The 23,165-nt window shown below is 33.7% G+C and overlaps 2 protein-coding genes across 4 annotated transcripts in view; one reads left to right on the top strand and one right to left on the bottom strand.

The window, feature by feature from the left end:
- Atg1 (serine/threonine-protein kinase unc-51-like protein Atg1) overlaps positions 1–23,165 on the top strand; it is a 103,562-nt gene that overhangs the window by 72,674 nt on the left and 7,723 nt on the right. For both annotated transcript variants that reach the window (XM_088234313.1, XM_088234311.1), the window contains exons 3-8: positions 13,462–13,675; positions 16,109–16,182; positions 16,265–16,425; positions 18,412–18,548; positions 18,906–19,028; positions 22,308–22,516. In XM_088234313.1, coding sequence (XP_088090439.1) covers positions 13,462–13,675; positions 16,109–16,182; positions 16,265–16,425; positions 18,412–18,548; positions 18,906–19,028; positions 22,308–22,516 — 918 coding nt within the window. The remainder of the gene's footprint in view (positions 1–13,461; positions 13,676–16,108; positions 16,183–16,264; positions 16,426–18,411; positions 18,549–18,905; positions 19,029–22,307; positions 22,517–23,165) is intronic.
- On the bottom strand, positions 356–8,091 carry LOC148276399 (uncharacterized). Of its 2 annotated transcripts, none has more exons than XM_088234334.1 (5): positions 7,930–8,091; positions 7,248–7,803; positions 6,635–6,916; positions 3,000–3,262; positions 356–1,304 (listed from the first exon to the last, which is right to left on the bottom strand). In XM_088234334.1, exons 1-5 carry the CDS (start codon positions 7,977–7,979, stop codon positions 938–940), a joined length of 1,518 nt encoding a protein of 505 aa, XP_088090460.1. In that variant the 5' UTR covers positions 7,980–8,091; the 3' UTR covers positions 356–937. The 2 variants fall into 2 exon arrangements, with proteins under 2 accessions (XP_088090460.1, XP_088090461.1); XM_088234335.1 differs by having other exon boundaries at positions 356–1,302; positions 3,049–3,262.

The following is a 23,165-nucleotide window of genomic DNA, read 5'->3' as shown; positions in this document are numbered from 1 at the left end:
TTATCCGTTCACCTCATATAAAGGCTGTGGGTTACTCTGTCATTATTTACTGTAGTGTAATGTAGACTAGTATTACAGTTAGGAAATCCCCACATTTGCCTCATTCTGTTGTATTTCTTACTGTAGCGTAGATGCAGCCATCACCCGCTTAATAAAAATGTAGAACATTATGCGGCTTATATATTTTTCTTAAATTAAATCTTTGCTTTTAATAAAATCAATTTTCTCTCCTTCCTCGGTGTCAATTAAATTAAATATTAAAATATTGATTTAATATAAAGATAATGAAACTACTTTTACTGTATTTTATCCATACGTACTGCGTTACGGTTAAAAGTTAAAATAAAAGATTGGCTTCCATACTCTATTTTTATATTTATGTATTTACAATGTTACAATGTTTTTATACTTAAATATTCAGGAAAATATGACCAGTATTCTATTCTTACGAATATGTTTACCAAACCTAATACTAATAATTATAAATGATCCAATACACAGGATTATAAAATACAGTTACATTTACAATATTTATGCAATTATGTTAGTGTATATGCATAGCAATGCATTAATTTTAATTAACGTACATCGAATAATTTTCTAATATGAATGTGATGTTGATTAAGGGGTACTTTGATAGTACATAAAAATAAATATCGAGTTCGAAGTTTATAGGTAATAGGCTAATGACAATGAAACACATTTCTAACGATAAGTTAAAATTATTCGATTAACAGTGAAATATCCATTCTTTGTCATTGAAAAGCACTACCGACTGTTTGTACAAAAATAATAATTCTCACATCATTTTCATTCATTTCGTCTCTCAAATCTAATTCATTAAAAAATGAGAAAAATGGTGCACCGTTTGTTTTCTACAACATTAGGTAACTGAGGGGATAAAGGGCGCTTTTAACAGTCTGCTATTTAGATCGTATTACACCGGAGGTGTCTTGTTCTGTAGCGGTACCTCCTCAGGCAAAGTGCTGTCCATGTGGCCCTGCGGCCTCTGGGCTCCCGCTCCCGTCCTCCGCCCCTCGTCCCTCTTCCCCCGGATCTTGCTCCAGTTCTTCTTGATGATCACGCCGGCGACTCCAGCCAGCATGCAGCCGATCACGATCCCGATGATCGTCTTGTTGGCGCCCGCCCCCGTGACTCCGGAGCGGGAAGAGGCGGGAATCTCCTGATCGTCGATAGGAGAGGAAGCGCCCTTATCCCGAGACGCGCTTTTCTTGGAAGGGTCGGTCGCGGGATCTTCGGCAGCTTCTTCTGGCGGGTCGTTCGCTGCCATCTTAGGTATATCTGGAAACACGAAGAAGCGATGTCCATATCAATCCCCCGAAACTTAATTAAATCCAAATTTTAAACCTTCAACAACTACCCAACGGAAATACACTCTGCTTAGAATTTACACTTAGTCATCGAGGTAAAATCATTTGATAGTAATAGTTTGTTTTATTCACACACGCTTTAATATTCGTTTTTGTCTAATGTCGTTTAGGAACATGGAAAGTTAAAAAGGGAAATTAAGTTACGGAGATCTGCTTTTTACAGCAACTTCTCACGATAAATAATCATTTCATCAACATCAGTAGCAGCAAACAGAACACACCTCAGTACTCAAAATAAAATCGTAAGGAGATTAGTAGCCTTCAGAAACGTTAGTCTGTGTCATGCCTGAATATCACAATAGACCGAAAACAGAGGGCGCTGTAAAAACATAATAAAAGAAGAACGCAAAAGAGATCGTTTTATATCGAGATCGAGATAAAACTGCTCTTGTCATTGTGAATTTAATGAAAATAAATCTCATGTGAGTTACCTAAGCGCGTATAATTTAGTATTACAAACGTGTCATTCAATAATCGTAACGTTCCTAATTATAAGGGTTGCACAAATGTCGAGGTCGCTGCTTATGTGAGGCTGAGATAAGCATTACCGACAAATCAAGAAAGGAGTTCTGCGTTGGTTCGGACATGTGTAGCGAATGGACATCGAAAGAACGGCTAAAAAGATTTACGATGCTAATGTTGATGGATGCAGAAATCGAGCGAAACCGAGAAAGACATGCTCTGACCAAATCCAAAAAAGATGGACATGTCAAAAGTCTGAATAATTGGCGCGCAAATCGGCAGTGCTGCATGCAAAGACAGAGTGATATGGCGTTCTATTCTCTGTGCCTACCTTTACGAGGATACGGCGAAAAGAAATCGGGATAAATCTGTTTTACATCTCGATAAGTCCATATTTTGCCTTTACAGTCAGGCACGATTTTAGCAAAACAAATGTAATAGTTGATGAAATTGAACATGTTAAATACTTAGAACTAACAATAGACAGCAATTGACATGGACAATTCATATCAACAATTTACTTAGCAAAGTGGCGACTTTATCGAGTCTTTTTTTTTTAAATCAAAAACTTTGTTCCAATAAAGGAAAAAAAAATGTATGAAGCCTAATGTAAAAACTAAAATATGTTATATGCAACTACTATGGGGAACAGGAAATCAAAATGACATAAACAGACTACAAAGACAGCAAAATAAAATATTAAAGTTGGTATATGACCTTCCTATCTAACAGCAACTAAAGAACTTTTTAAAAAAACTAAACAATAAATGTAACTGAACTCTTTAAACTAGAATCCTTAAAATTTATTCATAAATTAGCCCTGATGTAATTTGTAGACGAAGAATTAAACTTGAAAAAAAATGTAGTTAACATGAACACAATACGAGAATATCAGAAAAATATCATATACAACCTTTTAAAACGAGAAAAGACAATCGAGACTAATAAACCATCGACTGAAATTATACAATAAACTACCAGACAAAACTAAACAAAAGACTCAGACAACCTTTACAAAAGATGTTAAAAATATTATTATTAACAGTAGAATGTGAATTTTAAAAGTAAAAATATTTTGTTAAATGTATGTAACCCGTAAGGGTTTTTCAATGAAATTTAAATTATTTTTTTTTTTAAAGTTTTACTTGCGTTATATCGTTAACTTCCGCCTTGGCAACAAGTTTGCCAGCAGCACCTGAATTGACTCCTTCGTTAGACTCCAGTTTGACCTCCATTTTGACAGGAACCAGGTGACAGGGCAGGGAGTGCATGGTGCAGGTCCCCAAGCAGACTGCCGGCAGGAGACCGTGACTGCGGCACACCTCGGTGATGAGGGCCGGCGAGGCCCCCTTGGGCAGCGTGAGAGCGCTCAAGTTGGTCAAGGCGGCGAACACGCTTGTCACTATCGGCTGTAAAAGAATATTCGATATAGATTCATAAAAGGCGCAATGATAGCTGCAGTTGAATTCCCGTATTTATATTTTAGAAAAATGTCACAAAAATGTATGTGATTTAATATGCTTGTATTTCTTTTCGAAAACAAAAAAAATAAATTTTGCTTCGGCCACCTTCATGTTCAATTTATTATCTTAAAATTATTACAACAAATTTTAGTTCGATACTCAGTCTTTATTGAGATTCCGGATACCTAAGTTTAGTCTAAATTTGAAATGGCGTAATCTGCCGGTCTAAAAGTAATTATATTTTAGTTACATAAAACTTTTAATTATATTTTTTAACAGAATTACCTTAAAAAAATATTGTTTTTATCTAATTTATGTTTCACAAATTACAACAGGGATGGAGAATACCTTAAATAAGGGAATATGTTAATCCATCCCTGTTGTAATTTGTTATCTTAATGACTCCCGAGGGGGTGAAATCCAGTATTTGGTCTACGAACATTTGGACAAACTCAAATATTGTAATTTATGTTTTTTTATTATTTTATTTTTTTATTTTATTATTTTTTCACGCCCATAAGGCTTTTACACACATGAAAATTTTACAAAATATAAGTATATAAACAACATTAAATTTAAAAAATACAATATAAAGCAACAAAAGATAGAACGGTGTTAAGAAGTAAAGTTGGTATAAAAAAAGAAGATGAGTATATAAACAGCATAGATTTAAAAATAAAAAAACACAATATAAAGAAATAAAATAAAGGAACAAAATAAAGGAACAGTGTTAAGAAGTATAGTTGGTATAAAAATAAAAAGATGAGTGTATGAACTATTTGTGTGTGATGAGTGATGAGTGTATTAATTATTATGCGATTTAAAAAAAACACTCGTTTTAAAATGGCAAAATCGTATGATTTCCTCATTTTGCGTTCGTTTTACCAGACTTCAGCCTTAATTATGCGTCATTGATGCTTAACACCTACATCTACATACTTTTATCGCGGATTTGATCATTAATTACTTGAACGGAAGATGTTCTACGTGATGCGCACTAGGCGCCGTGCCGAAGGGACGATATCAGTGTACATCTGATTGTTTTTTTTACCTGGGTATCATGTCTCATTCCAAATTTGCGAGATAATTAATTATTGGGAACAACGGAATATTATTGGCCCGAGTGTATTTATAAACATAGTTATTCGTTTATGTTTTGACCAACCGTATAACGTACGAAAGTGGAAAAAATCACGTACGATATTATTAGAGTTCTTTGAAAATTTAATGTATGATGTTAAGAGGGAACGCGGTGGCTGAGAGTTTTGATTCACTCTCTCGCAAATGTCTCCGCGAGCCTGCGCGAAAAAGACATCTGAACGTCGGACTGATTACACCCAACTTAAATCGACTTTTCGTTGGCCCGTTTTCCGCATCCAAAACTGAACCGATTTGCCTGTTTTTTTTTTAAAGAACGGGTATCAGAATGAAATTTCGAGTCGGTACCTTGTGTTTTTTCAAAATTATTTGTATACCGTGCGTCCGAAGACGGCAGATAAAACTGGGCGCTTTTTAGGATTTTTGGATGGTCCTAGTTTTCATAATAAACAATTTATCAAAAAAATAATAACGATAGAGCCACGCCAATGGTAAATTGTGTAAATCACTGCTCTAGTGCCATAATCCTGGAAGAAAATACGGAAATACATTGTATGAAGAAATGTCTGACCGCGATTCCCTTGATAGGGATTATCGCTCGTTTCATGTTACGTAAACAGGACGCGGTCGGATACTTTTTCAGGACCGTGTTGGTATTTTGTTTGTAAACAAGCTGAGCCTTTTTTATATTTTCCGTTGCGAAGTTTTCTACGCAACTCGTACAGTGTTTGTACAAGTACGGTGTCCGGTTGAAACTTGATTTTAAATCCGACCAATACATTCAAATATGCCAGAAACATCACCCATTTATTACCTCTGCAAAAACCTCGCGAAATAGCTAATATAATTTATCTTTTAAAAATTCCTTCTGGTTCTATCGACTGTCCTGAATTACTATCTAAACTCTCTATTTGTTCCTCAGAATGTTCTTAATAACCTTCTTCTTCATACTTCTCTTGCCTCATCTAATTATAGGCAAAATTCATATTTATGACGAACTTTCAATAAATTTAATGTAATATCAAAATCATTAAAAACAGATTTATTTGAGAATAATCATAATGAGGTGCGGCGTTGGCTTTCGAAGTAATTTTGTAGCGTTTTTTTTCATTGTTTTGTTTTGGATTTAGATCATTGCTTATTTAATGTTCGAGAATATATTTTAACTTACTGTGGTGCTACTTGTGAAAACCTGTAATTGGCTTATTTGTTTTGTTTTTTACATGATAAATGTAGCTGTTGGTTATCCGAATAGAGAATATTTTAAAAAATCAAACTCCATCTAATTTATGCTTTTGAATTATGTCACCGTTGGCTGTGAGCACACACCTACACGTGGCAAAATGTATTCGAGATGTAAAGAACGATGCCCTTCAACTTAAAACATTTTATTACTGGTTCTGGTTCCACGAGTCGCTTAGCTAATATCGCATGGTGCGATACAAAGCCGTATCACATTTTTTACAAATTAAAAGTAAGCCTTATATTTGAAGCACTAACTTTGTGGTTATTCATTATAATAAAATAAATAGGACAACTTTGTTTTTAGCCACTAATTTTTATTTTTCACCGACCGGTTTCAAAGCAAACAAGCTTCTTTGTCAAGTTACGTAAACCTTGACAAAGAAGCTTGTTTGCTTTGAAACCGGTCGGTGAAAAATAAAAATTAGTGGTTAAAAACAAAGTTGTTTTATTTATTTTATTGAAAGTAAGCCTTTTAAAATCACGAAAATTCAAGAATATATATGTATTAAGAAGAAATAGGTATTACGAGAGAGATGGACAACATTTGAGATAAGGAAATATGGAAGTCTAGGAATTCACATGGCTTATGGCCTGTCATTGGCTGGTGTAAGTGGCCACTTTACACACTGATTAACAGTCACCATTTTGCCAATGTTTGAACATCCATTTTTCCTCAATTCTTCCATTCGTTGATTTTTGTGAAGCCTCTGTGGTTTCATTGTGGTCACTTAATCCAGCCAATGCAGGTCATAAACCCTGTAAATACCTAAACTTCCATATTTCCTTCTCCTAAATGTTTGCCTTTGTCTAGAAACATTTGGACAAACTCAAAATATTGTCGATCAAATTATGAACACGAAGTCAACGAACGTACCATTGGAAGCTGCTTTTTGGCCAAAGTATTCCGAGGGGGTGAATGAAACTTAAAACAAAAATTAAAAATCACTCAACTCTGGAGTTGATTAATTGCCTTACCGTTTCATCGGCTATCGGATTATTTCCAAGATCTAGATCTTCCAAGGACGCCATTCCGTCGAAGGTACTCTCCGGTAGTTGCTGCAGGTCACAGTTCACCATCCTGAGCCGTCTCAATTTAGGGACATTCAGGAACAGGGTGGCAGCGGGCAACTGAAGCGGGTTGCCTCCCAAATCCAACTCGGACAAAGCCGGTAGACCGGAGAAGGTCTCCGGATCTAATGTAGTTAGGGCGTTACCCGACAGGTTGATTTCCTCGAGGCGAGGGAATGAGCTAAATGCCTAAAATGACATAGGACATCATAATTCATAATTAACAAAGCGAGTTTGTGATATCGTTTTGTAATATTAGCAATTATCACTGCATATTTATTTTTTTAGATTTAATAATAATTTTAAAAACTATTTGTTAGGTTATTTGGAAACACTTCAATGTATTTTTATTTTTTTAATTTATGTGTTTACCTGCTAGATGATTTTAAATTTTAGATCATATGTCATATGTACCTAAATTTAGATACGAGTAATTGAGTTTTACACTGAATCTACCATATTTCATGGTATTTGATGCATAAGAATTATTATAATAAAGTATATTAACTATATTACTTACATTTGTATCGATGCTTTTAATGAAGTTATTAGAGAGATCAAGAGTTTCCACATTTTCCAATTTATCTGGGAACATCGATGACGTAATATCCGTTATACTATTGTTACCCAGATCTAGGATAGTTACAGAGAGATCCAAGTCTTCCGGTAGAGAGACAAGTTGGCCGCCCCTACAATTTAAAACTAACGATCCGCCCTCCATCTTCAACGCTTGACATTTGAATGCGTTTTTTGTTTTCTCTTCACTTTCTGCCGGTAGCGCATCTACACCGTAAGATCTTACATCTAAAATTGGACTATCTCCACTACTCTCAACCTCTCCCATTTCTTCTTCTTCCTTCTTTAGAGGGGGTTCTTCGACTTCATCCATCGGAGATTCGTCTTCTCTATCCACCGAAGATTCTTTCGCTTCTTTTTCCAATGCGGGGTGCTCTAGATCGCTCGTTGCAGGATCTTCCATGTCAGATGCCAACATTTTATCGGAGTTTTTTGGAAGGAGTTGATCGTCAAATAAATCATCGTCTGAAATCGTTTCGTCGGCGATTGCACATTGTAGCCTGAAAAATGTATATTCGCATTAATGTTGAATGTACCTTATCATACCTGGTATTGGCGCGTTCATATTCCTGGTAATTTTCTCTTTTTCGCGTTTAAAATCACCGCGGAGATTTCGTAACACTTACACAAGGCCGAAGACCAACACCGGGAGCAATAATTTTAAACTGTTTGCCATTTTGTTTCCGTTGAAGTTTTAGCACTTAATTTTGACTTTTCACGCCCAAATACTGATGAATTTCACCACCGCGCCCATTAGTACGTTGTTTTCCCGAAGATGTTTAAGTTGTGGAGGTGCGGGCAGGTGAGGAGCTTATCTCGCGAACCGAATAGTTGATTGTTGATAAGGAGCGCGGGGAAGGGGCTGCTCGCGCCAGATAACGACCAGTTCAGCAGAAGTTGGAACCCCGCCTTATCTATCGCGAGTGCTGATAACATTGTACGCTATGTCCACACTCCTCTCTCCCGACGACACCGAACTCCACAATGTTTGATCATGTCTCAAACGCTTTGTCCCCACTGTGGTATCGCAGGCAGCCTCCGAATCTCTGATTGCTCTTCTGTGTACAGAGCGATTACAGTTCGACAAATTTTCTTTGCAAATATTCCACATTTAATTTTGACACAATTCTCTCGACTCCCGGAGGGATTTCAGTCTTTCCAAATTGAAATTAGCTGGAAATCGACTTATACATAAACAACTTAATTTTAGCCAGTTACCAAACTCATTAGAGGGAATGAAACATCTGCTTTTCAAATATTGAGATCACGATATTATGAGTCTTCATTTTCAAAATTTGTTTTTAGTTTTATGGAGGTCTTTTGAAATCCATCTAGGCTATCTGCAAACTGTTTTTTTTTTTTTTAGTCATATACCATCATTTTGAGAAAAAAAAATAGCTTTATATTTTTTGGATATTTTTTTTTGTAGTTTTGTTTTTTATTATTTTAGGATTTTCAACATTATTTTTATTACATAACGTATCGTAGTTTCCAATATATATTTTTCAAACGCGCTTATATGAAGTCACATTCAAATATTCCGCCGTGGAATTTATATCCGGCATTGTATGTCACTTCCGATATTATAATACATAATAATATATGATAATGTTTGATTTGATGTCTGTCGACTTGCAGACCGACTTCCTCAACATTAATACACAAGTCGCTCCCTTGACCGTGGAATCGTTCGACCTTAGCATAATTTACCTAGGCGCACATAATGATCCACTTCATACCAACTCGTGAACACGTGTCGCGTAAAACCGAGCCCGTTGCACAACATCCGTTATTCCTGAAACTTCGATGCAAGTCAAATTTGATTTAACTTAAATCGAAGTAATAAATATATTAATTTATTATTATTTACCAACTGAAAACGATGTAATAATAAAGAAAATATGTCAATGACTAACAATTTACATAATACAAGATAATAGGATAGCCTATTTTATTACAATATTTGAGTTACTCCAAATGTTCGTAGACTAAAGACTGGATTTCACCACCTCGGGAGTCATTAAGATTAACAAATTACAACATTTAAGGTATTCTTCATCCCTGTTGTAATTTGTTAGCCTATTTTAATTTCATTTATTGCCAAATTGTAATTCACAAGAGAATACCATAATGAAGCTACGATCAAACAACATTTCGGTAATTCGGTATTATTCAACGATGAGAATTGTCGGGCGGCCGGCGGCGGATAACAAATATTTTTTAATCGGCGCGTTTCGACGAGATGACGCCTTGCATAATTAATATCTTAAATTGATTTATTTTTCTGTGTATTTCAATTTTATATAAGGGTTTACCTGATCTCTCCGTTCTACTCGTTTCTCGTAACATTTGTAAATACAGTATGTTTTCTTTCCGGCTAATATTACCACAAGATGGTATTATAGGCTACAATAAATGGAGGAAAAAATACAATTTTATATTAAATGGTTATTATACTTTATTTTCTTGGGGAAGAGAAGACGAAAAGCGCTAAGGTTTTTTGAGCCCCGAGGCAGGCTGCTCAAACCTTAAATCTGGTCATGTAATGCAACATTTAGAGTACTTAACAACATAATAAAAATGCGGCAATTATATTACGGAATTTGAGTTTCAGATTGTTTTCTGCATTTCTTTCTTACACTTACAAGTAATGTGAGTATTTATACAATGCGGTGCATTATTTTATAACCTGTCTCATTATAATCTGACTTCATTCGATCAATTGCAACCTCGGAGATAATAAACATTGGATTATTGTCGTGTGGGAATCTGCGGAATTTCAGTTTCAGTTTTAGTGCTGCAGAGCAGCGTTTATTTTATAATTAAAAAATACATATAAGAATTTGTTACCCACTAAGTCTAAAGACTTTTCGGTGGGACACATTTTGAAATTTTTTTACGACAGGTTTATATTACATTTATTTTATTTATATTTTACGGATTTATTTATAAACAGGCACTATAAAGTATCTAGAAGATATTTCTTCAGTTCTTTTTTTTTCATTTGAAGATTTTTCATGTTAATGATGGTTTGTAGGAGATCATTGAACAATCTTGGAACAACGCAATTTAATGTTCGCTCTCCGAAGTAATTTGTAATTCGGGGAACAGACAGGGAGCCCTTAGTTTTTAATCTAGTGTTGTGAGTGTGGGAAACTCTTTTTTTATATTCCGGATCAACAAAGTGATCTACTGTCAATTTGTAGTCACAAAGTTGTTTTACCGGCAGGACATTACAGAATTTAAAATATTAAAAAAATTCGCAGCTATGGTATCATAGCGGAAATAAAACGATTATTTGGTTCACGGCTTGGAGTAATTTTCTATTGTGATAAAATCAATATCTAATGAAAAGTTTACAATGCGTCAATCCCCGTCACTTAGTTGGCACAAGGGTTCCGGGTTCATTTCCCAGTGCTACGAGGAATTGGATTAAACGTATGTTTTCATACGCGAGGTAAAAGTTGGAGCATTAAATTGTGCGGCGAAGTTTCTTAAATGTATTAAAAAAAAATAAAAATATTTTAACAAAAGCGAACTACTTTAAACGACGTCACTAGTTTTTCCGTATCAACCGATAATAGTGTTGTGATAGGTTTCCGGTTTACGGGATTTCCGGTTTATCAGCAGAACTCACCGAAGAGAACTTGTGACGTCACACGCGGATTAATTTCAAGATTACAAAAATAATAGCGCTGATTTTACCATACATATATATTTTTCATATTTTGACTTTGTTTGATAGTCTATTAACAAATAAATAAAAAACACTGAACTTCCTAATTTTTATGCGTTTTTCCTACTCATTTACTATATTAGAGAATACTTTAACATTCATTTTTAAATCAATGTAAAAATTAATTCTGTCCCTCAGAGGCAGACGGATGCAAATCCAAACGTCAAATGTTCAACAAGAGCCTAAATAATTTACTTTCTCTAAGTGATTTCTGATCATAGCATTAATTTGTTTTTTCAGTATATTAACACATTGGTTCTTTTATTATAAGACTTACATATCTTCAAAATCAATAGACATGATCATAAACTGGATACGAAAATCGAAATGTAATTTCATAAAATTCTAGATTTGCATCCATCCGCCTCTGAGGTACAGAATTATTTTAGTTTAAAATGAAATTAACTACATTTTAATAGAATTTAAATAAAATATATAGTTGTTCAGTAAGAATACTTACGATGGGTATTTTTTTTTTGCAAAATTAAGCCATTGAAATTCGTATTTCTATAGTGCAACTTTCCAATCGTAAATATGTACATATATTTAATAACTAAGAAATTATTATTATTATTAGGTACTTCATCGATTAAACGAAATATTAATCACAAGTCAATAAATTATGCGTAATAAATATTATAAAGCAGGATATTTTACTGATATTTATTGCAATTTTATCGTCTTGTCTTATCAGTATCAATCATATTTTGTTTTTAGAAATGACGTACTTACACCAATGTCATAATATTATAACTTAATTATCAGTAGTAACTCAGTATCTACTATCTGCCTACTATTATGTGATTATTATTTATGTCATTTCCACGTTATTTTAACATTATATTAATGAAATCATCATTGTCATTCTTTTATCCGCACCTGTAATGGTGCATAGGACAATTTATCGGTACTCGTCCTCTTTTTGTTATAGGAATGGCAAGATGATCAGTTCTACACTTCGGATACCAGTCCAGAGAATATATACAGGTGTTCTTTAAACCCTGTCACATCCGAAACCACAACGATCAGCATGAGCAAGAAGACATATTGGCACATTAAAATAAATTTTTAGAACAAATAAAATTTACAAAAATTAAATATTTAAAAAAAAACAGTGGTTGCTTACTTCTGCAGAGGAGAAACGAGGAGGGGGGAGGGGGAGTCTGATATACCATCAACCGCGCGGCGGCGCCCCCCTCGCTTCTCCTCTGCAGAAGTGCGAAACCATTTGTTTTTTTTTATAGTTTCTTTAAAAAAAATTTTTCGTTCTAAATATTTTTTTTAATATGCTAATATGTCTTTTTGCCCATACTGATCATCGTGGTTTCGGATGTGATAGGGTTTAAAGAACACCCTGTTTATAGTATTGCAGTGTTAAAATGGTGTAAAAACACCTTTTGAAATTAATATTTTATATCAATAATCAATAAACGGGATTTTTTTTTTATAGAAATCCAGCTTAATAAGAGAATAGGCGGTGTCTGGAAATTTTGATGATTAGGTATTTGAACATTTTTTTTCTGTCACTCCCTCGCAACCTCCCCGGTACTGTGCGAAAAAGAATACTGCACGTCTGGCTGATTTTGCCCAACTAAAATCGACGTTTCGCTGTCCTGTTTTCCGTACTCCAAAACTGAACCAATTAGGTTGTTTTTTTTAAAGAAAGAGTATAAAAATGAAATTTTCTATGTGAGTACCTTTTCTTTTTATCATATTTGTATGCCGTACGTCCCAAGACGGCAGATAAAACTGGGTGCTTTTTTGGGTTTTTGGATGGCCCTAGCTCCCATAAGAAACAATTTTTCAAAAAAACCAAACCATAGACGACACGCCAATAGTAAATATCCCTAGGGTGCAAAAAAAAACACCACTCTAGTGCCATATAATCCGCTTGTATGAAGAAAAGTCGGACCCCTTTCCTGTTAACAACATTATTTATTTATTTTGTTCATTAACGCCCAAAAGGCATTTGCAAAAAATAAAAATGAAATACATGCCAACATACTAAATAATAAACAGAAGATACAGAAAAAATTTGTGAAATTAGTTAAAAAGGATATGATAAAAAGTTTTACAAAGTAAAAAAAAAAAAAACAATAATAACAAAGGTATGCAAGAAAAAACAGTAAGCATATAAACAAAAAATGCAAAGATATAAGCTTATGAAATAAATTCTGTAAAGCAAACATTATTTATATAAAGTATAATTATAAAGTGTTATTATAAATATAATATGTCGTTTTTTATACACAAATCTGTTATCAAGCCTCCGGGATTTTTTTTGTATGATTATCATAAGTTTATCGTTATATTGTAATTTGTTCACTGCTGTGATTTTAAATTTTGGAATATAATGTTGCGAAATATTCATTCAATCATTAACTGAATATCTTAATAATATGTTCCTTTTCCTTTTCCTCAGTACTGCAACGGCGGCGACTTGGCGGACTACTTGGGCACGATGGGCACCCTCAGCGAGGATACCATCCGACTGTTCGTGAGGCAGCTGGCGGGGGCCATGAAAGCCCTGCACGCCAAGGGCGTAGTGCACCGGGACCTGAAGCCGCAGAACATACTGCTGGCGCACGCGCCTTCTAAACACCATCCTGCGCCCAGCGAGATACGCCTCAAAATAGGTAACTTGCTCTATCTGAGGATTTAGGCATCCCCATTATAAATTAATGAAACACTTTATTATGAGACCACTTGAATTTATTTTGGAGCGATACCTTATACAGTCATCCCTCCTACAACGCGATTAATGCATACCGCGTTATATAGAAACCGCGCTACAGGAAACCCTGAATTAATGCTAATCAGATTATTTGTACCGCGTTATATAGAAACCACTGTCGCTTTAGATGAAATCCGCGATATAAGAAACTACAAATTAATACAAATCACGTTATTTGTACCGCGTTATGTAGAAACCGCTGTGTATTTCAAAATGATGAAATTGTAGGCAAATCAGACTGATGTATTTTAAACAACATTTTGAGTTTGTCCAAATTTTTGTAGACAAGGACTGGATTCAACTCCCTGGGGAGCTGTTTATATTAACATATTACAACAGAGATGAAGAACATTTAAGAGAAGGTAATATAGAAGTCTAGGCATCTACAGGGCTACCTGTCAATGGCTGGTTTAAGTGGCCACTTTACACACTGTGTAACATTCACCATTCTGTCCATATTTGAACATCTATATTCCTTCATAAAGAAGTATAGAAATTGAAAAAATAACATTTTCAGGCGTTGCCTAGTATGTAGGTGAAACGATTCAATTAGATGAATCTCACCCGCATAAATAAAGGTTTCAGCTCTTTAACTTCACAAACATAAACAGATGAAAAAATTGAAGAAATATAGATGTTCAAATATGGGCAGAATGGTGAATGTTACACAGTGTGTAAAGTGGCCACTTAAACCAGCCATTGACAGTTCATAAGCCCTATAGATGCCTAGACTTCTATATTACCTTCTCTTAAATGTTCTTCATCTCTGTTGTAATATGTCGATGTATTTTGCATTACATACATGCATAAAAATTTCATTCACTAATTCCAAGTTTTGAAGAATACATTTAAGAAATCATTTAACAAATCGGGTTGTGGTCCCGTGGGTAGTGTTGCGGACTCACGGATCAGAGGTTCGAACCCCACTCTACCCCAACTTGATTCCCATTTTCTAATAGTGAGTTATTTCCAACTCGTTAAAAATGGCCACCAAAATTGAAATATTTGGGAAAATTAAAAGAACGCTAATATTTCTTTTATATAAAAAATAATACAATAAAATTGTATGCAAACATAATACAAATAGCAATGAATATTTGTAATTTTACGTATTTGATTGTAGGTTTATTAAATATGATACGATAGTAGTTCATATACTAAAATTACAAACTAAAAAAAAAGTTTCTTATAAAAAAACTGTTTTTAATACATATTCGGTGCTTTTCATTCATCATCTCTGTCATATTTTATTCGCCTAACCCTTTTTTTCTAATGTGCCAAAAATCCTATTCACTTTTTCAATTTTCCAAATTGCAGTTTAGAAAGACCATACATTCCATAAGGGCTTAAAAATAATTTTCAAATAGAAAAAATACAAAAAAGTATTCATTGTAAAATTAAATGTTTGTTTTTTTCATTGATTTATTTATGTATAAATTGTTACAATTGAAGTCGGAATTATTTCACAGGTTAACCCCCATTACGCAATGACAGACTGAGAATCAGGAAAAATAGCATTTCAAATGCATCTTATGACTTATAATAAATTCACAAACATATGCATATTCCCGCATGTAGATGTTTACATAGACAAATCAACAACCATATCCCAAACATATGAACGGAGATAGCTGCTAAACTGCCCATATGAGCATAAAAATATGTCTATAGCAGAAGCTGTATTCAGCAAATGAATTACTCTGTTAATGGGTGAATTCTAACTAGCATTTCTAGGCTTCTTCTTTGTGAAAGGAATGCTAGACCGAGAAATTAAGAATTTACAACATTTTACAATATTTTTTATATAAAAAATAGGTTTTTGGAAAAAATTTATTCGATTTTTTAAAAAAGTTTACCATTAGGAATGTTTTTTTTTTAAGTTTCGCGGTCTGGCCCTGAAACACCGTGTATAATGCAATATTATAACATCCTGATAAACTGTTTTACCAACAATTTTTGTTTTAAGTCAAGTAAATTTATATTTCAAGTCAACTTTTTTGATATCGAATCCGACACCTCGAGCAGTAGTATCAGGAGAGAGGCATTTCAAATAAATAAAAATATTTTGCCTTAATTATTGATATTTGCATTCATATTTTTTACTCAAATATTTCCATTCGACACAATTTCCTAAAAATCTTTAAATATAAAAGAACTGTATGAAAAAATTAGAATTTTGTTTATTGCTTTGAATATTGCATTTTTTATTTATTGCGATTATAGATTATTGTTAAATAAAACAATTTTCCTAAATATGTAGTTGGTTTCTGCTACCCTTTTACTTTACTTTACTGTTAATAAATTTGTATTTTATATAAAACATTATATTTTTCAGCGGACTTTGGTTTTGCGAGGTTCCTCCAAGACGGTGTCATGGCTGCCACTCTCTGTGGATCTCCAATGTACATGGTATGTCTTTTAATCAACAATTTCATTTATGATTTTCGTGATTTGTTTACCTCCCTTAACAGCTTATATCTCGTTCTTTTAGGCACCTGAGGTAATAATGTCCCTTCAGTACGACGCTAAGGCGGATCTTTGGAGTTTAGGGACGATAATATTCCAGTGCCTTACTGGAAAGGCACCGTTTCAAGCTACAACCCCGCAAAACCTGAAGATGTTCTATGAAAAGAATGCAAATCTATCACCTAAGTAAGACTTTTATTAATTATACACTATTAATAATTTCGTATCAAATTCCTAATCTATTTTTCATCTTTAATTTTGTTAAAACCATTGTTTGGATCTGTTGAAAAGAACTATGTTACTATTTATCTTACTAATTAAATGAGTTTAACAAGAGTCATCACACGTTGCCAACTGTTTTTTATCTTCGCAAAAATATAATTATCTAAATGCATGTCTCTTCAAAAATTCCAAACATTATTTGCTGCTTTATTCAAGTGCGGCTATGTCACATAAGTCTACAAAGAATACAAACTTGATTTATCTCTGTTATGTTTTTAGATAATGGAGTTGTATTTTGCTATAACAAGCCTAAATTATATGATTAGTTTTACTAATCATTTTAATAATTATGGAAAACAGATCATGAAACAGTATATATAAGTTAACAAATTACAACAGAGATGGAGAATACCTTAAAGAAGGGAATATGGAAGTCTAGGCATTTATTAGTATGTGTAATAATTCAGTCAGATGAATCTCTTCACAAGAATAAAGGTTTCAGCTCTTTAACTTCACTAAAATCAACAAATGGAAGAATTGAAGAAATATGGATGTTCAAACATAGACAAAATGCTGAATGTTACTTAAACCAGCCAATGACAGGTCATAAGCCCTGTAAATGCCTAGACTTCCATATTCCCTTCTTTAAGGTATTCTCCATCCCTTTGTAATTTGTTGATCCTAATGACTCCCGAGGGGGTGAAATCCAGTCTTTTGTCCACAAACATTTGGACAAACTCAAATATTGTATATATAAGTGTTAATTTTTTGTTTTTATGTACCTGTATTTCAAAATATCTCGTCTTTTGCCTAATGTAATTATAATTATAATTTACATTTATTAGACCTACTTTTGTAATGAAACGCTTGAATTGTAATTTTGTACCTGTCATGTAAAAGCGCTCTGGGCGTGTGTAATAAATAAATAAATGCGACACGACATTACAGCACCTTTTCAAGGGGGATTTGTTTTTAACAGTCTTCTAAGAGTTAAATTTAATAACTAATCCATCGATTACTTTTCCATACACCTCAACTATGTATCTATTTGACAGAATGACAAAAAGGAAAGGCAAAAAAGACAACTCCATTTTTAAATGAAATATTCAAATTCCTTAAAAGATCCGTTAAGATTGAGGTGCAGTTTTTTTATTTTTTTAGTTTCAGTGCTGCAGAACAGCGTTTATTTTATAATTAAAAAATACATATAAGAATTTGTTACCCACTAAGTCTAAAGACTTTTCGGTGGGACACATTTTTTTTTATGACAGGTTTATATTACATTTATTTTATTTATATTTTACGGATTTATTTATAAACAGGCACTATAAAGTATCTAGAAGATATTTCTTCAGTTCTTTTTTTTTCATTTGAAGATTTTTCATGTTAATGATGGTTTGTGGGAGATCATTGAACAATCTTGGAACAACGCAATTTATTTTTTTAAATTTTTAAAAAAAAAAGAAATATTTGCGTTCTTATGATTTACCCAAATATTTAATTTTGAGGGCCATTTTCAACGAGTTGTAAATAACTCACTATTAGAAAATGGAATCGAGTTGGGGTAGAGTGGGATTCGAACCACGGACCTTCGGTCCGTGAGTCCGAGACACTAGCCACAGGACCACAACCCGATTTTTATGTTCGCTCTCCGAAGTAATTTGTAATTCGGGGAACAGACAGGGAGCCCTTAGTTTTTAATCTAGTGTTGTGAGTGTGGGAAACTCTTTTTTTATATTCCGGATCAACAAAGTGATCTACAATCAATTTGTAGTCACAAAGTTGTTTTACCGGCAGGACATTACAGAATTTAAATGTTTAGTTTGCTCAATTTCTTGTTCGTTTTTTATTCTTTTTTTTTTAATGTCAAGTTATGCAGTTTTTGTTCATTGTCACAGTAGAAATGCTATGGTAAATTTCAATTGCATGTATTGTGCTAATTATTTTTAGGATACCCACCGGAACAAGCCCTGAGCTGACTGATCTCCTTATGGGGCTTCTGCGAAGAAACGCTCGCGACAGGATGCCATTTGATGCCTTTTTCAACCATCCTTTTTTACAGCGGCCAAGAACACCTCCCGTCAATGGTAAAAATTATAATTATTATTTCTCTACAAAACTATTGTTTCTCTATTTGCTTTTTAATTTTTGATAATTCTCTACAAACTCAAAATTTGAAATCAAATTATGGCATAAAAAGCTCTTGAGATGATTTATTATATAAACTGTGGTAATAGGCCAATATTACTATTTTATTAAATATTCAATTTTACGAATTTTTCCAGAAAAGATGATTAAAATTTAACGAAGAAATTACTCACTGAAAATGTAAACTTGTATACTTTAAGTTAAATAACGGTAATTTAGTTTTTGATAAAAACCTTGTTTGGATATCTCTTAACCTTTTCTGGCATTTGATTTACTTTCAGGATTTTATGTTTCAGTGGACTTGCCCCAACTAAGTCCTCCGGTTCCTCACGCCTTGCCGAGAGAGTTGCCCCCTGCAGCCGCTCCTGTGGCCCTTAAGACTCCCCCTTACCACCGTCCCAACAGGACACCCCCCATCGGTATTAATATTAATTTTATTAATGATTTGTACGAGGGTATTAGAAGCAAACTCAGAAATCGCCATTGAAGGAGTTACTGAGACATTTGAGAAAAACTTTGAAAAAGAATTATGAGATTTATAATTATGCTTCACCAACTCAATGGAGAATGCTGAGAGTTTGCGATGTCAAGTATAATTGAAATCTGTTTTTGCAAGATTTAGAAACGGTTTTGAATTACGCTCTTATTTAAGTAGGTAGGTTTTTATTTATAGTTTATTTTGGCATCTTTTTGTTGGCAATTTCTATGTTTCCTTTAATACCTCATATTGTGTTTTATTTGGTAAAGAAGATTTATTTAGATTTATTGGTAGTCCTCGGAGAGGCTTGTGCAAAGTATACCTTGCCAATCATGCAGGTCAGCAGAGATTATTGATGTTATATTGTTAGTAATATCACACCTAAATCACTCGCTGGATATAATGTCATAAAATAAAAAAGGGCGTTCTTGGTAGCTAAAATGTATATCCTATTGATGGGTCCAATGCCCTGTAGGATATCTACCCGTACAGCCTGGATGTAAACCTAATGTCAAGCTTTAACTACTGTCTAGTTATTAAAAACACTTATCAAAATTAGTGGAAGTGTGCCAAGTAATTTTAATTTATAACTTACATCAAAATGTAATTTATTATATAATTTAAAATTCGAACCTTAGCATTCCATCAAAAATTGTCAATCAATAACTCAAATCGAATATCGTCTAGTTTGTGTGAAAACACATGGCAGCATTCAAGTTAGGTATGTGATTAAAAATACCTAATAAAAGTGAATCAGAATAGACAAAGTCTATGAAATGCGTTGATTTTCCTTTAATGTTTTTGTTTCATCGATCCATTTACGTTTCAACGAGGTAGATCAGTTTTTAACCCGGTGACTCTTGACCTCAGTAATGTGCATATCTCAAATTCAATGTGATAATATATAATAATAAAACATTGTAAATATTTACAATGTTTTATTTTCGACGGAGCAATCATCCTTTGTGTGTTAACTTGTATAACCTAACTTTGAAAAGTTTACCACGTGTCCGTAGAAACATCTGGACTCTATTATGTATGTCTGGCAAACTTTCAATATTCTAATGAAGCAACCGTGAACTAATTAGTTTGGAACACCAATGACAATGAACTAGAAATTACATTTCTCTGCCATTCTATTATTTCAAACTCTTTTTGCGATATAATGACTTTTCGCATTAAGCATCTTTTCCGCCTACTTTTTCCCAAAACTAAAACAAACAATGTTCTTATGTAAAATCCAAAATCTTTGCCAAAACTTTGTGACGTTTGTATTGGCTACCTACCTCACTTTGCTTTGAAACATTTACTGTACATGTCGTACGGCAATAAAATGACTTTAGTTTCACATTGAAATTACTAAACAGTGAACTCATGTCAGCTTGTTTCTTTACCAAAACTTATTAAACAGTTAATTACATCATTCCGATTCTATTTTTGTGTTAGTTTAAGAAGTTGCCTTGATATGAGAAGATCAATAGAAATATCTAATGGATTTGTTGTTTTCTTCAATGTTGTTGGTAAAATAAAGCCACTCAAAAACAACTTATGTATTTGTATAATTATTTAATACTGTTTTTTTTTGTATATGTTTTTACATTTAACATTTTTTCTAATGTGAGCGTCAAAAGCTGTACCAATTCAAATGAATAAATTATTAATTATGACAAGTATTTGAAACATAATACCTTGCGATAGTACAACTACATAGTTATTCCTTAATCATTAAAAAATACATTACAAAAAAATTCAAATAATACATATTCAAACGCTCTCCGATGACACTCTAGCTACCTATGAGGGTGTTTGTTTTTAACCAAAACCATCACTATCCTACGAAACGACGCTGTTTCTCATTACTAATACCAAATATCCTGCCTCATGGTCTAATGTTCAGCACGTTTGCCTACGATGAAAGAAGTCTCGGGTTCAATTTCCGACATGGCTAACATGAAATATTTATTTAAATATGTGTTTTCACACTAGAATATTTCATAGTCATCTCACTTTCATGTAACAAAAATGATCAAGTTAAGCCGCTGTTAGTCTGCCCTCCGTATGAAGAGTGCAGTATCTCAGTCAGACATGTTTCTTAGAAAAACACGGTAAAACAAAAGAATGTTATTATTGTTGAAGTTTCAATACTATGAATGTCATCACTGTATGCCAAAAAAAAAAACTGAGAGATTGATTTAGTTTTAATATTAATATTAATATTTAAATTTGAAAGATGAATTAATAACTAAATTAAGGATAATTATGAACTGAAAACCTTGTTACTGCAGTTTTAGTTCCTGGAGGAATATTTTTAAGGTAGTATTGGTAAGACTAAAATCATCAAGACATCTTTCTTCATGATTCGGAATCTGTATTTAACAAAATTTCATCAATAACGCTAGATACTGCACTCTTCGTAAGGATGGCAGTAGTGTACCAATGCAGTGTCCTATACATCATAAGATGCCGAAAAGGAACATTTAAAAAATGAATATGTTTTTAATCTGTTTAAACCGTAAATTGCCATTTGAGAATAAAACATTTGCAAAACTTGTCTATAAATATATGCTGCTGGAACCAGTGCATCTTTGTGCAACCTGCAGTAGTAAATATTGAACCCATTGGACGCGGGCGACTCACCCGTGTACTTCCACTGTACGCGGGCGACTCACATGCAAGTCGCAAGTTTCTCCTGCAATAACTAAATGAAAACGTACTGGAAGATAGCGACCCTACCGACATTTTTTGACATTTGTCTAAAATAGTCCTAAGTTTATCAAACAAAGCTTCAACGAAAAGCCCTAATTTGGACTAAATCATTGACAATTTCAAATCATCCAGTGCACACGACCATGTGTTGCTTGAATTTGATAATGAACGAAATCATAATGTCTAAAAATAAAATTTTTTTTGGAATATAATCATTATTCTCCTTTTTAAATCCAGTGGGGCATAAGACATGTCATCCGTAAACCAAATGCAGCGTATTTCGATCATCTGTTATAGCAACTAAGATGATAAGTCCTGCACTTTAAATGCCAGTCCATGAACAATGCAATATTGCAGTTTAAACAACCTTCAAAACTCAATAGAGAGTAGTCATCAAATCAAAAACACTGTTCTAAGGTTTTGGTTCTATTACACACTCTAAAATTTTTTGGGACAATCTGGTTCGATCAGCCTAGTACAAATATTAATAGTCATATGTTTTTTCTGTTTTTAGCGGAGTCTCCCGACTCGTCGAGCCCCGAAGAGGACTTCGTGCTGGTGCCGTCCAACCTCCCCAGCGACCTGTCGGCCGACCTGCCCTTGCCGAGAGCTGCCATGTTGCCCCCGCGCACCCCCCGCGACCTGCCCTCTGACCAGCCGCGACCCTCCTCGCTGCACATATCGGAGCCCCTCCCGGTGCCCTCGCAGAGAATTAAGAACAAGGTGGCCTCTTTTTACATTCGCAAATTGCAAAAACAAATTTTAATCGTCATCATTACCTTTCTGCACCTAATGGTGCACAGGGCACTGCATTGGTACACCAATCGCAGCGTATTTTTTTTATATGAAGGTAAGATGATCAGTCTTACGCTTCAGGTACCAGTCCAGGGACTATGAAATATTCTAGTGTAAAAATACCCTTTTAAATTAATATTTTGTATCAACCATGTCGGGAATCGAACCCGAGACCGCTTGCATGGTAGGCAAACGAGCCGACCATTACATCACGAGTCCGGCCACCGATAGTTTTAATGAACGGTTGATTACTTTTCTTCATATTCTTTTTTTATAAAAGATTCTCATTATTTTATTCAGAAAACATGCAGTCATACATAATAAGAATTAAAAACAAAGATTTTCTAACTTAATAAGACCAATTAAGTTTTCATAAATTAAGTAAAAGATGTAAACAAAAAGTAAATAAATAAAAAAACTTAAATGAAAAAACAATAATTGTTAACATTGATGTTTTACTGTAATTATTGGTAATAAATCAAAATACCAAATGCACGCTCTGAGTCATCCATGCACACATATGTAAACGCATACATATACACACATGCATACGCATATCTACATGCATATATAAAAC

This window comes from Micrasema longulum, unplaced genomic scaffold (assembly GCF_059751315.1).
Source record: "Micrasema longulum isolate JH-2025_06_02 unplaced genomic scaffold, ASM5975131v1 h1tg001225l, whole genome shotgun sequence".
Taxonomy (NCBI): Eukaryota; Metazoa; Arthropoda; class Insecta; order Trichoptera; family Brachycentridae; genus Micrasema; species Micrasema longulum.
This window is presented reverse-complemented; position numbering and strand designations above follow the sequence as displayed.